The sequence below is a fragment of the Bos javanicus genome, chromosome 14 (assembly GCF_032452875.1).
Source record: "Bos javanicus breed banteng chromosome 14, ARS-OSU_banteng_1.0, whole genome shotgun sequence".
Lineage (NCBI taxonomy): Eukaryota > Metazoa > Chordata > Mammalia > Artiodactyla > Bovidae > Bos > Bos javanicus.
The window spans coordinates 35,997,130-36,009,627 of record NC_083881.1 but is presented as its reverse complement, the minus strand read 5'-3'; the positions used below and the strand labels follow the sequence as shown (position 1 = coordinate 36,009,627).

At 41.6% G+C, this 12,498-nt stretch overlaps 1 protein-coding gene across 1 annotated transcript in view; it reads left to right on the top strand.

Annotated features, from left to right (window-relative positions):
- The window catches only part of LOC133260177 (WAS/WASL-interacting protein family member 3-like), a 52,392-nt gene extending 40,878 nt beyond the window's left edge, over positions 1 to 11,514 (top strand). Inside the window, exons 6-7 of the mRNA XM_061438369.1 lie at positions 8,290 to 8,531; positions 8,868 to 11,514. Of these exons, the coding sequence (XP_061294353.1) occupies positions 8,290 to 8,292 (3 nt within the window). The 3' untranslated portion in view covers positions 8,293 to 8,531; positions 8,868 to 11,514. The remainder of the gene's footprint in view (positions 1 to 8,289; positions 8,532 to 8,867) is intronic.
- Positions 11,515 to 12,498: the final 984 nt, after the last annotated feature.

Below are 12,498 nucleotides of genomic sequence, written 5' to 3'. Positions count from 1 at the left end.
ACTGTCTGAGCCACCTTGTAGAAGGAAACAGGCAATAAACTCAACCAGTCAGGAAATTATATAAATTGTTAGAAAGTGATCTATACTATGTGATATGGGTGTCATAAGGCAGGGGGAAGGCTAGGGAATAAAAGGTAGGACTGCCTTTTGATAGGATGGTGTTGAGACCTGGAGAGGCTGCCTCAGGTCTTCAGCTACAGAAAGTGCATATTTGTTTTCTTTTGCTCCTGTAAAAAGTTACCCCAAACCTCCTGTAACAAGTTACCTCAAAACAGCACATGCTGTCTCAAGGTTTTTGTAGGTCAGAAGCCTTGGGTTGCTTGGCTGGTTCCTCTGCTTTAGGTCTCAAAGGGCCAAAATCTAGATATAGACAGGCTTGGACTCTTATCTGTGGGCTCTGGTGAAGAAGTCGCTTTTTGGCCACTCAAGTCTTTGGCAGAATTGGTTCCCTGCAGTTGTAGGACTGAAGTCCTCATTTCCTTGCTCGCTCTCAGCTGGAGTTCTCTCAGCTTCTAAAGGCAGCCTACATTCCTTTAACAGCACAGCAAGGCCTTCTCATGCTTTGAATTTCTCGGACAACGTCCTGCTACAGTTCTGCCCTTAGTGGGAGAAAGGTTGTTGCTTTTAAGGGTCCATATGGTTATACTGGTCTGTTATCCAGGATAATCTTCCTACCTTATGGTCTCTGACTTTAATTACATTGGTAAAAACCCCTTTTTTGCTATGCAGTGGAATAATTACAGGTCCTAGGGATAAGGTTGTGAGCATCTTTGCGAGGACATTATACCTCCCACAAAGTTTAAGGGCCCCAGCTGCTGCACCAAGGAAGGTCCATGCCTGGGACACATGAGATTCTCTGACAGCTGACTTTTGGCTTTGGGGCTTCCCAGGTGGTGCAATGGTTAAAAAAAAAAAAAAAATCTGCCTGCTAATGCAGGAGATGCAAGAGACACGGGTTCTATTCCGGGGTTGAGACGATCCCCTGGAGAAGAAAAAGGCAATGCACTCCAGTATTCTTGCCTGGGAAATCCCATGGACAGAGGAGCCTGGACAGAACTACAGCCTGGGCTGTAGTTCATGGGGTCACAAAGAATTGGACTGAAGCAACTTAGCAAGCACATTTAAGAGATATCATGTGATTTTTGATCCTCAGTTTCCTCTGTAAAATGAAACAAATGATATGGACATAACGAGCATTCACACACATGCACGACTTTGGCTTGAGGACTCCCTGAGGGTTTTTTGGAACCTTTCTTAAATAGTGCATGGCTTTCTAGGACTCTGTCACCCAACCTTCTTTTCCTCTCCCCTTCACTTGGGTCAGGCTTACATCAAAGGAATTTTCCCTAGTAAAGTCCATGCACACTGAATCCCATCTTGATGTCTGCCTCTTAGAAGACCTGAACTCACAGAAGTGGTACACCAGTGGAGACAGGCAGGTAGGAATGAACATCTGGGCTGGGCTCACCCACCACCCAGCAGCAGATGGAGAAGATGCTGTGCTGGTTGGTAGGAGGGACACCAAATTCCCTGACATGTGATATCATTTCCAATCCTAAATATTTCACTGGGGATGATCTAGAGATGAAAATGCTGTGGCAGGTGTAATATATGGGCATTGTAAAAAATCGGGGGAGCATTGCCTATAAAGACATCAGAATTAGTCAGTTACTGCTAAGCTGTGTTCACACTTTACAGAAGGAAAATGAAAAAATGGGGCTGTCAACAAGTATGACAGTCTTATGGCTTATAAAGAAGCTTTTATGTCCTATAGTGGCAGGGCAGACACAGGCTTAAGATCTAATTGTTAGAGTTGCAGGGATGTTTGAAATCAGTCAGTGCAAGTCTACTTTGCGAAGTCAAGGGATCCTGAAACATGGAATGGGGATGTCTTAATGGATGCCCCTGAGGATGTGGGCTATCTCTGCAAGCCCACACCCCTCCTCCCAGACTCTGTGGGCTTGCCTAGGTAGCCCACTCTTTCATCATAAAAACTAACCCCTCAGTTAGAAGGTGCTGCAAAAGCCTCTACCCCACAGACTGCACAGTCTCAGGCACCCCAACTTCCTTCCACCTCCCCTGGGGATCAGACTTACATCACAATCTGATGATTCTCTTAGCCTTTTCAAGATGTCTACCAAAATGTGTCTAAGAGGAGTTTCCCCTAATAAAATCCTTCCACATCTGACTTATTTTTCGTGTCTATTTCTTGGAAGATCCAGATAAACAGAGGTGGTCAAGGAGGGTCTCAGTGAAAAGGTGACGTTTGAGCCCAAGTCAGCAGGAGGTGGAGGCAGCTAGCCATGAGGGAAATAGGAAAAAAACATTCCAGGTGAGGAAACGGCAGCAGCAAAAGCCTTGATGTGAGCCCTCCCTGCTGTGCTCATAGAGACCGAGAAGGCCAGTGTAGCTGGAGAGGAGGCGATGGGGACCCATAGGAGAGGCAGCCTGGCACCTGGGCTTCCCAGATGGTGCTAGTGGTAAAGAATCTGCCTGCCAGTGCAAGAGATGCAAAGGATGCAGGTTCAGTTTCCGGGTTGGGAAGATCTCCTGCGGTAGGAAAGGGCAACCCACTCCAGTATTCTTGTCTAGAGAATTTCATGGACAGAGGAGCCTTGTGGGCTACAGTCCATGGGGTCCCACAGAGTCAGATATGACTGCATACAGCACACAGTATAGTAGAAGGCAAGCTCAGGGAAGTAGGCAATTGGGAGCCTTTTACTCTGAATGACAAGGAAAGAAATTGTGGGATTTTCAGCAAAGAAATTACATGGCATAGCTTAATTTTTTAAAAATCTTTTTAAAAATTGAAGTATAGTTAATTCACAATGTTATGTTAGTTTCAGGTGTATAGCAAAGTGATTCAGTTATCCATATATATATTACAGATGGTGAATATAATTCTGTGTGCTATACAGTAAGACCTTGTTAGTAGTGTGAATATGTTAATCCTAAACTCCTAATTTATCTCTTCCCCTCCACTCTCCCCTTTGGTAACCATAAGTTTGTTTTCTATGTCTGTGAGTCTATATCTGTTTCATAAATAAGTTCACTTATATCAGTTATTTTTTAGATTTGACATGTAAGTGATACCATATGATATTTGCCTTTTATGATAATCTTTAGGTCAGTCTGTGTTGCTGCAAATGGCATTATTTAATTTTTATAACTGAGTGGTAGTCCATTGTGTGTGTGTGTGTATATATACCACATCTTCTTTGTCCATTCACCTATTGATGGACATTTAGGTTGCTTCCATGTCTTGGCTGTTGTAAATAGTGCTGCTCAGAATATGGGCGTGCATGTATCTTTTCAAATCAGAGTTTTCTCTGGATATATGCCCAGGAGTGGGATTACAGGGCCATATGGTAACTATTTTTAGGTTTTTAAGGAACCTCCATACTGTACTCCATAGTGACTGCACCAGTTTATAGTCCCAACTACAGTGTAGGAGGGTTCCTTAAATTTATTTTTAAAAGGCTCTTTCCTACAGCTCTTTGAGAATTCAATTGCAGGAGACCAAAGGCAGAAGCAGAAATATCAGTTAGAATACTACTGGAAGATCCAGGTCAGGATGATGGAATCAGCCGAGGGTGGAAGCTACAGAAGTGATCAGAATGTGGAAGTATTCTGAAGAGAGTGACAACTGAATTTCTTGAAGGATTGGGTGTGTTCTGCAAGAGGAAAGATGGTGACAAGAATGCAGATGCCACTTGATGAAACTGGAGAAAGAGGAAATTGCTTGGGGAGATCAGGAGTTGGGACATGTTAAGTTTGAGACATTTATTTAGCACGTACATGGACATGTCAAATGGCTGTTGGATGTATGAGTCTGGTGTCCAGGAGACAAGTCTGGGCTGGAAGCATAAATTTGGGAGTAGTTGGCAGTAATATGGTATTTAAAGCCATGAAACTAAATGAGCTCACCAAAGAGTGATTGTGGATAGCAAAATCACGTAGTGGATAAAATCATGTACGAGCAAGAATTTGTGAAAGCGAAAAGTGTTAGTCACTTGGTCGTGCCTGACTCTTTTCGACCCTATGGACTGTAGCCTGCCAGGCTCCTCTGTCTTTTGGATTCTCCAGGCAAGAATACTGGAGTGGGTTGATATCACCTCCTCCACGGGATCTTTTCAACCCAGGGATTGAACTCGAGTCTCCCACATTGCAGGCAGATTATTTATCATCTGAGCCACCAGTGAATTTGTATTACTCATAAATATCTATGTTCAAAAAGCACCAGATCATCTGTATGATTTTTCTCTACAGCTGAAGTTCTATGATGCAAATTCTCAACCTGTTCACTGTATATCTCTGTTTAAGAAGCAATGTATTTTTTTACCTCCAACTTTCCTAAGTGATTAACAAAATTGAGAACTATAGTGAGCAAAAATGATTTTTATTTTCACAAATTATTCCACGTGTAGAACTGAAACCTAATGTTAGAGCTCAAGGCTAATTTGCTTATTAGGTTCATTTCTGTCTATATTTTATTCCTGAATTACATTCATCGTATTTTCCGTTTTCTTCTTTTTGGCTGCATTAAGACTAATAAAATCTATCTCCCTTATTATACATATTTAAAATTTGTGTTAACTGTTTAGAATCAGTCTTCACTGAATTCTCACAGGGAAATTTTCCCACATGTACTTCATAGAACAGTACAAAGGAAACTGTCTTATTTCCTCCATCAGTGGAGGAAAGATTTATTCAGTGAACATCCCCAGCCTGTTCTTCAGGGGAGCATTGGTACGGTATTGCAAGGGAGCTCTTCAGAATTCCGTCTCACTCATGTTCATTCAAATTCATTCATTTGAATGAACTAGTTCATTCAAAATACAGTAGATGACATCTCATTTTTACTTTATTTATTTGCCATGTCTCTTGGCTTTTGGGATCTTAGTTCCCTGACAAGGGATCAAACCCAGGCCCCTGGCAGTGCAAGCACGGACTACTGGGCCATCAGGGAACTCCCAGTAGATGATACCTTAGTGGAAGAGCCTTATAGACTCATGAATGTTTGGAGCTAAAAGGGATCACAGTGATCACTGACTCCCCCTCATCTTATAAATCAGTGGATCAAAGAAGAATCCATTTCCAAATATTGGCAATTCTTGCTTGTCTGTCTGCTTTCCCCATATATTAGGTTCCTAGGTCTGCTGGATAGGCTTCAACAACAAGAATTCATCTTCTCACCGTTCCAGAGGTCACACTCTATAAAATCAAAGTGTCCACAGGGCCACACTCCCACCAAACACTTGAGTGAGTGAGTGCTAGGTGACTTCAGTCATGTCTGATTCTTTTCGACCCTATGGATTGTAGCCTGCCAGGGTCCTCTGTCCATGGGATTCTCCAGGCAAGAATACTAGAGTGAGTTGCCATGCCCTCCTCCAGGGATCTTCCCGAACCAGGGATTGAACCTGCATCTCTTATGTGTCCTGCATTGGCAGGTGGGTTCTTTACCACTAGTGCCACCTGAGAAGCCCAAAAGGCTTGAGAAAAGTATCCTTCTCTGCACCTTCCAGCTTCGGGTGTCTCCCTGATTTGTCACAGCATCACTCCAGATTCTTCCTCTGTCTCCAGTCTCTTCCTCAGTGTTTCTGTGTCTCAGAACTCTCTCTCCTTTTTCTAATAAAGACACCAGTCATTGGATTTAGGGTGGACCTAAGTCTGGATCCCAAGATTTTTAACTTAGTTACTTAATTACATCTGCAAAGAATCTATTTCAAAATAGAGTCATATTCATAGGTACCAGGAGTTGGAATTTGGATATATCTTTTGATGAGGGGTATTGTTTAATCCATTACACCATCCTTCCTTCTTTCCTTTCCTTCTTTCTTCTGTTCAATTAACTTCTCCCACCAGTTAGATCATTTTATCCTTTCCTGCATCCCTTTAATTCCCATCTATTCCTGACTATTTGTTGTTGTCCAGTCACTCAGTCATGTCTGACTCTTTGTTGCCCCATGGACTGCAGCACACTAGGCTTCCCTGTCGATCACCAACTCCCAGAGCTTACTCAAACTCATGTCCATTGAGTCAGTGATGCCATCCAACCATCTCATCCTCTGTTGTCCCCTTCTCCTGCCTTCAATCTTTCCCAGAATTGGGGTCTTTTCTAATGAGTTGGCTCTTCTCATCAGGTGGTCAAACTATTGGAGCTTCAGCTTCAGCATCAGTCCTTCCAGTGAATATTCAGGGTTGATTTCCTTTAGTGCTGACTGGTTTGATCTCCTTGCTGTCCAAGGGACTCTCAAGAGTCTTCTCTGGCACCACAGTTTGAAAACATCAGTTCTTTGGTGTTCAGCCTTCTTTGTGATCCAGCTCTCACATTCATACATGACTACTGGAAAAATCATAGTCTTGACTATATGGACCTTTGTCAGCTCTTTAAGAAGGTCAGAATCCTTCTTTTTAAAAAAGGGCTTAGAACAGAAGGATTAGTTGGCTACCTCTACATTTGGCCCGGAGTAGCTATAGTTATAGTCCATTATCTCCCTCCATCTACTCTGTAATTTCTTTGTTTTTCACTCCGTAGGCCACTCTGGTTTAGTGGCCTACGTGGAAGAACAGGAACACTAATCCCTAAGGACTCTGAGCCTTTGGTTATCTTAACTTTACAGGCTGTGGTCCTGGCAGTTGTTATGATGCAAATGGAAGTACCAGGAGATGTTTTGGTGAATCTGCCATATTCCTCCCTGGTTCCACTACATAGCAGGGCCCTTAGCTTGTCAATTATCAGGGCTGATTATAACTGGTCAGCATAATGGCCTGCTGGTCTCCCAGCATGAGGATCTCAAAGAGAATGGTTATAATCCAGCTTTGGGTTCAGGGGACCAAAATGTGCCCCATCTCCATTGGAACAAGGGCTTCAGTGTCAGCCAGCTATTACCATAGAAGACACTGCTTCAGAGCTCAGTAGTCTCCAACCGTAAACATGTATTACACACAGAGATTTCTTGGAAAAACTCTGCTTCGGCTGCCTGTCTGCTGGATGGCTGGAGTGGTTCTGCTCTGTGTGTCTCTTTGTGGGTGTGACCTGGAGAGAGACAACTTCCATGTGCTCCAGTGGGACCCTTGGAGCTTTCAATTTTAGCAATGCCATAGTGTTTTGTAACTGCTTGTCTGAAACTGTCAGATTTGGAGGACAAGAATTTTGTTCTAGTTGGCTTTTTTTTTTTTTTTTTTGGTTGTTGTTTGTTTTCAGGGCTTGGAATATGTGTGAATGCATATTACATTACATTACATTGCACTTTAAGCTTTACTTTATCTTTGTAGATTTTTAATTCACATGTCCTCTCTCTGTTTCTTTCCCCAATGAGACATTTGTATTTTTCTTGCTGATTTTACAAGAACTCTTTATGTATGGGGATATTAAATCCCTTGCAGTAAACATCTCCCTTTAGAGATGATTAAAATGAAGGGTTGGGACTTCCCTAGTGGTCTAGTGGTTAAGAACCTGCCTTCCAATTCAGGAGACATGGGTTTGATCTCTGGTAAGGGGACTAAGATCCTGCATGCCATGGAGCAACTAAGCTGTCCTAGAAAAGATGCTTAACCTCTACCCTTCATTTTTATTCTAAATATTTTATTTACTTATTTGCCTGTCTCGGGTCTCAGCTGTGGCACACAGGGTCTTTGTTGCAGTGCTCGGGCTTCTCTCTAGTTGTGGAGTGAGGGCTCCATGACTACTGAGCTTGAGTGTTCTAGAGCCCTCACCCCACAACTAGAGAGAAGCCCGAGCGCTGCAACAAAGACCCTGTGTGCCACAGCTGAGACCCAAGACAGGCAAATAAATAAATAAAATACTTAGAATAAAAATGAAGGGTAGAGGTTAAGCATCTTCCCTAGGACAGCCAGTGAGAGTGAGCAGAAGGGTTTCCTGTGTTGATATAAACAACTCTCACTGTCACCAAAGAGACTTAACCGACTCCCCATCTCACTGTACACTTATGTCATAGTTGAACTCCAGATGATATTTTGATATCATTAAAGATGGGTGTGGGGAAGCGATATGAATAAAATTAACAAGTGATTTGGATTTGTGTAACTCTGGTATCAAGTTTCTTCCTAACTAGATTATGAAATCTTTGCAAGAAGAGAATATTTAGAAAATATTTCTTCTATCTCAGTATCTCCAGTGCAATCACACTGTCCGGTATGTAGCAAGAACTAGTTCAACATTATTTAAACATCAGTTAGTCAGTAGTCAGAATTTTGAAACAGTGGAGGACTTCAGATACTAGGCCCTGAAGAGTTTCCTAAACTGTCTTCTGTCTTTTGCAACAGTAACATCAAGAAGGGCTTCCCAGATGGCTCAGTGGTAAAGAATCTACTTGCTAATGCACGAAATGCAGGTTTGATACCTGGGTCAGGAAGATCCCCAGAGAAGAAAATGGCAACCCAGTCCAGTATTCTTGCCTTGGAAATCTCATGGACAGAGGAACCTGCCGAGCTACAGTCCCGAGGGTCGCAAAAGAATGGCACACGACTTAGTGACTAAACAACAACAACAACAATATCAGGAAAAGGTAATTCCACATTCAAAAATTTGAGAGGTCCAGCATACGCATTTTTCTAGAGTTATCATATTCATTAGCACCCTAAAGGCCCTGAAAAATTCTGCCATTAAGAAACATTTTACTCTGATTAATCTGGTGTGGAACACTCTTTCTCTTTTTCTTAATTAACAAAATGTTAATGTTATACTCAAGACTATTTGGGAAGAGTGATTCTGTTCTAATCACTAAATGCAATAGAATATTTAGTGAGCTAGTTCAACTTCTCCCAGCTGGTTGATAGCAGAGCTGGGGCTAAAATCAAGTCTCTGAACTTTTATTCCAATGTTTTTCTTTCCACTGTAACAGGCAGCAATTGTCGCTTAATGATAATTATGGGTGACAACAGTTGGAATGCCTCTGCTGCTAAGGGAAGGCGATTAAAGAGAAAAAAAGCATCATCAACACTTTATGGAAAACTTTTTAAAGTGATTATTCATATTGTATGTAAAAAATCTAGGAAAAAAGTGTTTTCATTAGTAATTCACTATTAATTAAAATGCATGTCATTCGAAGTAGTGTCAATTGATGGTGTATTAGAAAACTCTTTGCTATCTGGTGCATTGTGCCTGTTTATATCTCCTTAGTGGAATTTTAATAAATCATCATAAGGGTGACTTTAATGGCTTATTTGAAGAAAACAAAGAATATCTCTTTCAGAAAGTCAGAAGGAAAATTGGATGGTGGGTGTCTAAATCAAACATTAAAGCTAGTATTAGAGGTCTGTTAGAAAGAAATTTTCTATTCCCCAGCAGCTATTGAGGCATAAGCAAAGTGGAACAGAAGACCCAAATGAAGTCTTTCTATTGCTTAAAAAATTGAATCTTTACTGATTTGAAGAAAGCTAGCGGAGAAAGTTATTATTTATTGAGCATTTATTTTTATCAGATATAATGTGTTATTTCACTTTATCCTTATAATATTTGTGAATGATGAACCACATTATCACCCTCTTTCTACAGACAGAAAATTGAGGCATGGAGAGGTTAAGTAACTTTCTCTAGGAAGCATAATTAGGAAGTAATATGAGTGCCATTGGATCTCAAGCTTCAAGTTCTTTCATCATTCCTTATTACATAAACTATTATTAACTTTCAAAGAAAAGTGTTGAAACAATGACCTCAGTTCCAGGTAGGTGTTAGAGAATGTACTGGACATGTGGTTCATCAGTCTCATTCTGGGTCTTCGATGGAGGTGTCTGATGATGCCTCAGTTCAGTTCAGTTCAGTTCAGTCACTCAGTTGTGTCCGACTCTTTGCGACCCCATGAATCGCAGCACGCCAGGCCTCCCTGTCCATCCTGCAAAGTCTACATCTAGAGGATGAAGCTGAACCTCCTCTGGGATCCAAGCGCTTAGCCTTCAAGGAAGCAAACAAAGATAAACACAAATGAACACCACCAACCACAAAAAGGATTACTCAGAACAAGAAAGAAAACAATGAAAACTAGAAACAAAGTTGGTTAATTTTTTCATCTCAGCCTTTCTTGGTAAGTAGAGCATAAAGTTGTCATAAAATATCAGATCAGTCATTGAAAAGGAAATTTTTAAAAATTAGTATTGCTGTTTATGTACAGAATAATCAAATGCCCTTCTCAGCAAGTCCAGAAGTTTTTCTTCAGGAATGGCTCGGCAAGCCAGTGTGACTAATGATTGCATTTTGAAACAGACTAAGGCAGACACCTTACATGAATACTGGAAAAACCATAGCTTTGACTACACAGACCTTTGCTGGCAAAGTAATGTTTCTGCTTTTTAATATGCTATCTAGGTTGGTCATAGTTTTTCTTCCAAGGAGCAAGTGTCTTTTAATTTCATGGCTGCAGTCACCATCTGCAGTGATTTTGGAGCCCAGGAAAATAGTCTGTCACTGTTTCCATTGTTTCCCCATCTATTTGTCATTAAGTGATGGGACCAGATGCCATGATCTTTGTTTTTTGAATGTCGAGTTTTAAGCCAGCCCTTTCACTTTCCTCTTTCACTTTCATCAAGAGGCTCTTTAGTTCCTCTTTGCTTTCTGCCATAAGGGTGGTGTCATCTTCATATTTGAGGCTATTGATATTTCTCCCGGCAATCTTGATTCCAGCTGTGCTTCATCCAGCCTGGCATTTTGCATGATGTACTCTGCATTTAAGTTAAATAAGCAGGGTGACAATATACAGCCTTGACGTACTCCTTTCCCAATTTGGAACCAGTCTGTTGTTCCATGTCTGGTTGCAACTGTTGCCTCTTGACCTATATACAGTTTTCTTAGGAAGCAAGTCAGGCTGTCCGGTATTCCCATCTCTTAATGAGATGGGAATACCGGACAGTTTGTTGTGATCCACACAATCAGAGGCTTTGGCATAGTTAATAAAGCAGAAGTAGATGTTTTTCTGGAACTCTCTTTCTTTTTCAATAATCCAGTGACCTATGGTTTTTCTAGTAGTCATGTATGGATGTAAGAGTTGGACCATAAAGAAAGCTGAGTGCCAAAGAATTGATGCTTTTGATCTGTGGTGTTGGAGAACTCTCTTGAGAGTCCCTTGGACTGCAGGGAAATCAAACAAGTCAGTCGTAAAGGAAATCAGTCCTGAATATTCATTGGAAGGACTGATGCTAAAGCTGAAGCTGCAATACTTTGGCCACCTGACACGATGAACTGACTCATTGGAAAATACCCTGCTGCTGGGAAAGATTGAATGCAGGAGAAGGAGATGACAGAGGATGAGATGGTTGGATGGCATCACCAGCTCAATGGACATGAGTTTGAGCAAGCTCTGGAGTTGGTGATGGACAGGGAAGCCTGGCATGCTGCAGTCCATGGGGTCACAAAGAGTTGGACACAACTGGGTGACTGAACTGATGGCAGATACCTTAATGTCTGTATCTCTTTGGACTGCATCTTTGTGTATTCATAAGAAAAGGAGATGATTAGTGTTATGCCGAATATCTTCATTAAATACAGTTTTAATCTCTGATGTGGAATATCTGGACAATAATGAATGAAGATGCAATTTTCTGAAATTGTCTTCCTCTTTCCATCCACATAGATGACGGGCTAGCATGTGATCCTCAGTAATTCTTCCCCATCCTTCACTGACCTCTGTTCTTTATGCTCACTCAGTTATCTTAGTTCCATCTTAGCCTTTGACCTCTTGATCCATCTCTTACATATCAGAGTCTGAACCATCACTTCTTGTCCATTCTCTCTCCCATTTCTTTGTCCCTATTACATCAAAGCTAGTGGAGGTGATAGAATTCCAGTTGAGCTATTCCAAATCCTGAAAGATGATGCTGTGAAAGTGCTGCACTCAATATGCCAGCAAATTTGGAAAACTCAGCAGTGGCCACAGGACTGGAAAAGGTCAGTTTTCATTCCAGTCCCAAAGAAAGTCAGTGCCAAAGAATGCTCAAACTACCACACAATTGCACTCATCTCACACGCTAGTAAAGCAATGCTCAAAATTCTCCAAGCCAGGCTTCAGCAATATGTGAACCGTGAACTTCCTGACATTCAAGCTGGTTTTAGAAAAGGCAGAGGAACCAGAGATCAAATTGCCAACATCCGCTGGATCATGGAAAAAGCAAGAGAGTTCCAGTTGACTATGCCAAAGCCTTTAACTGTGTGGATCACAATAAACTGTGGAAAATTCTTCAAGAGATGGGAATACCAGACCACCTGATCTGCCTCTTGAGACATCTGTATGCAAGTCAGGTCAGGAAGCAACAGTTAGAACTGGACATGGAACAACAGACTGGTTCCAAATAGGAAAAGGAATACGTCAAGGCTGTATATTGTCACCCTGTTTATTTAACTTATATGCAGAGTACATCATGAGAAACGCTGGACTGGAAGAAACACAAGCTGGAATCAAGATTGCCAGGAGAAATATCAATAACCTCAGATATGCAGATGACACCACCCTTATGGCAGAAAGTGAAGAGGAACTCAAAAACCTC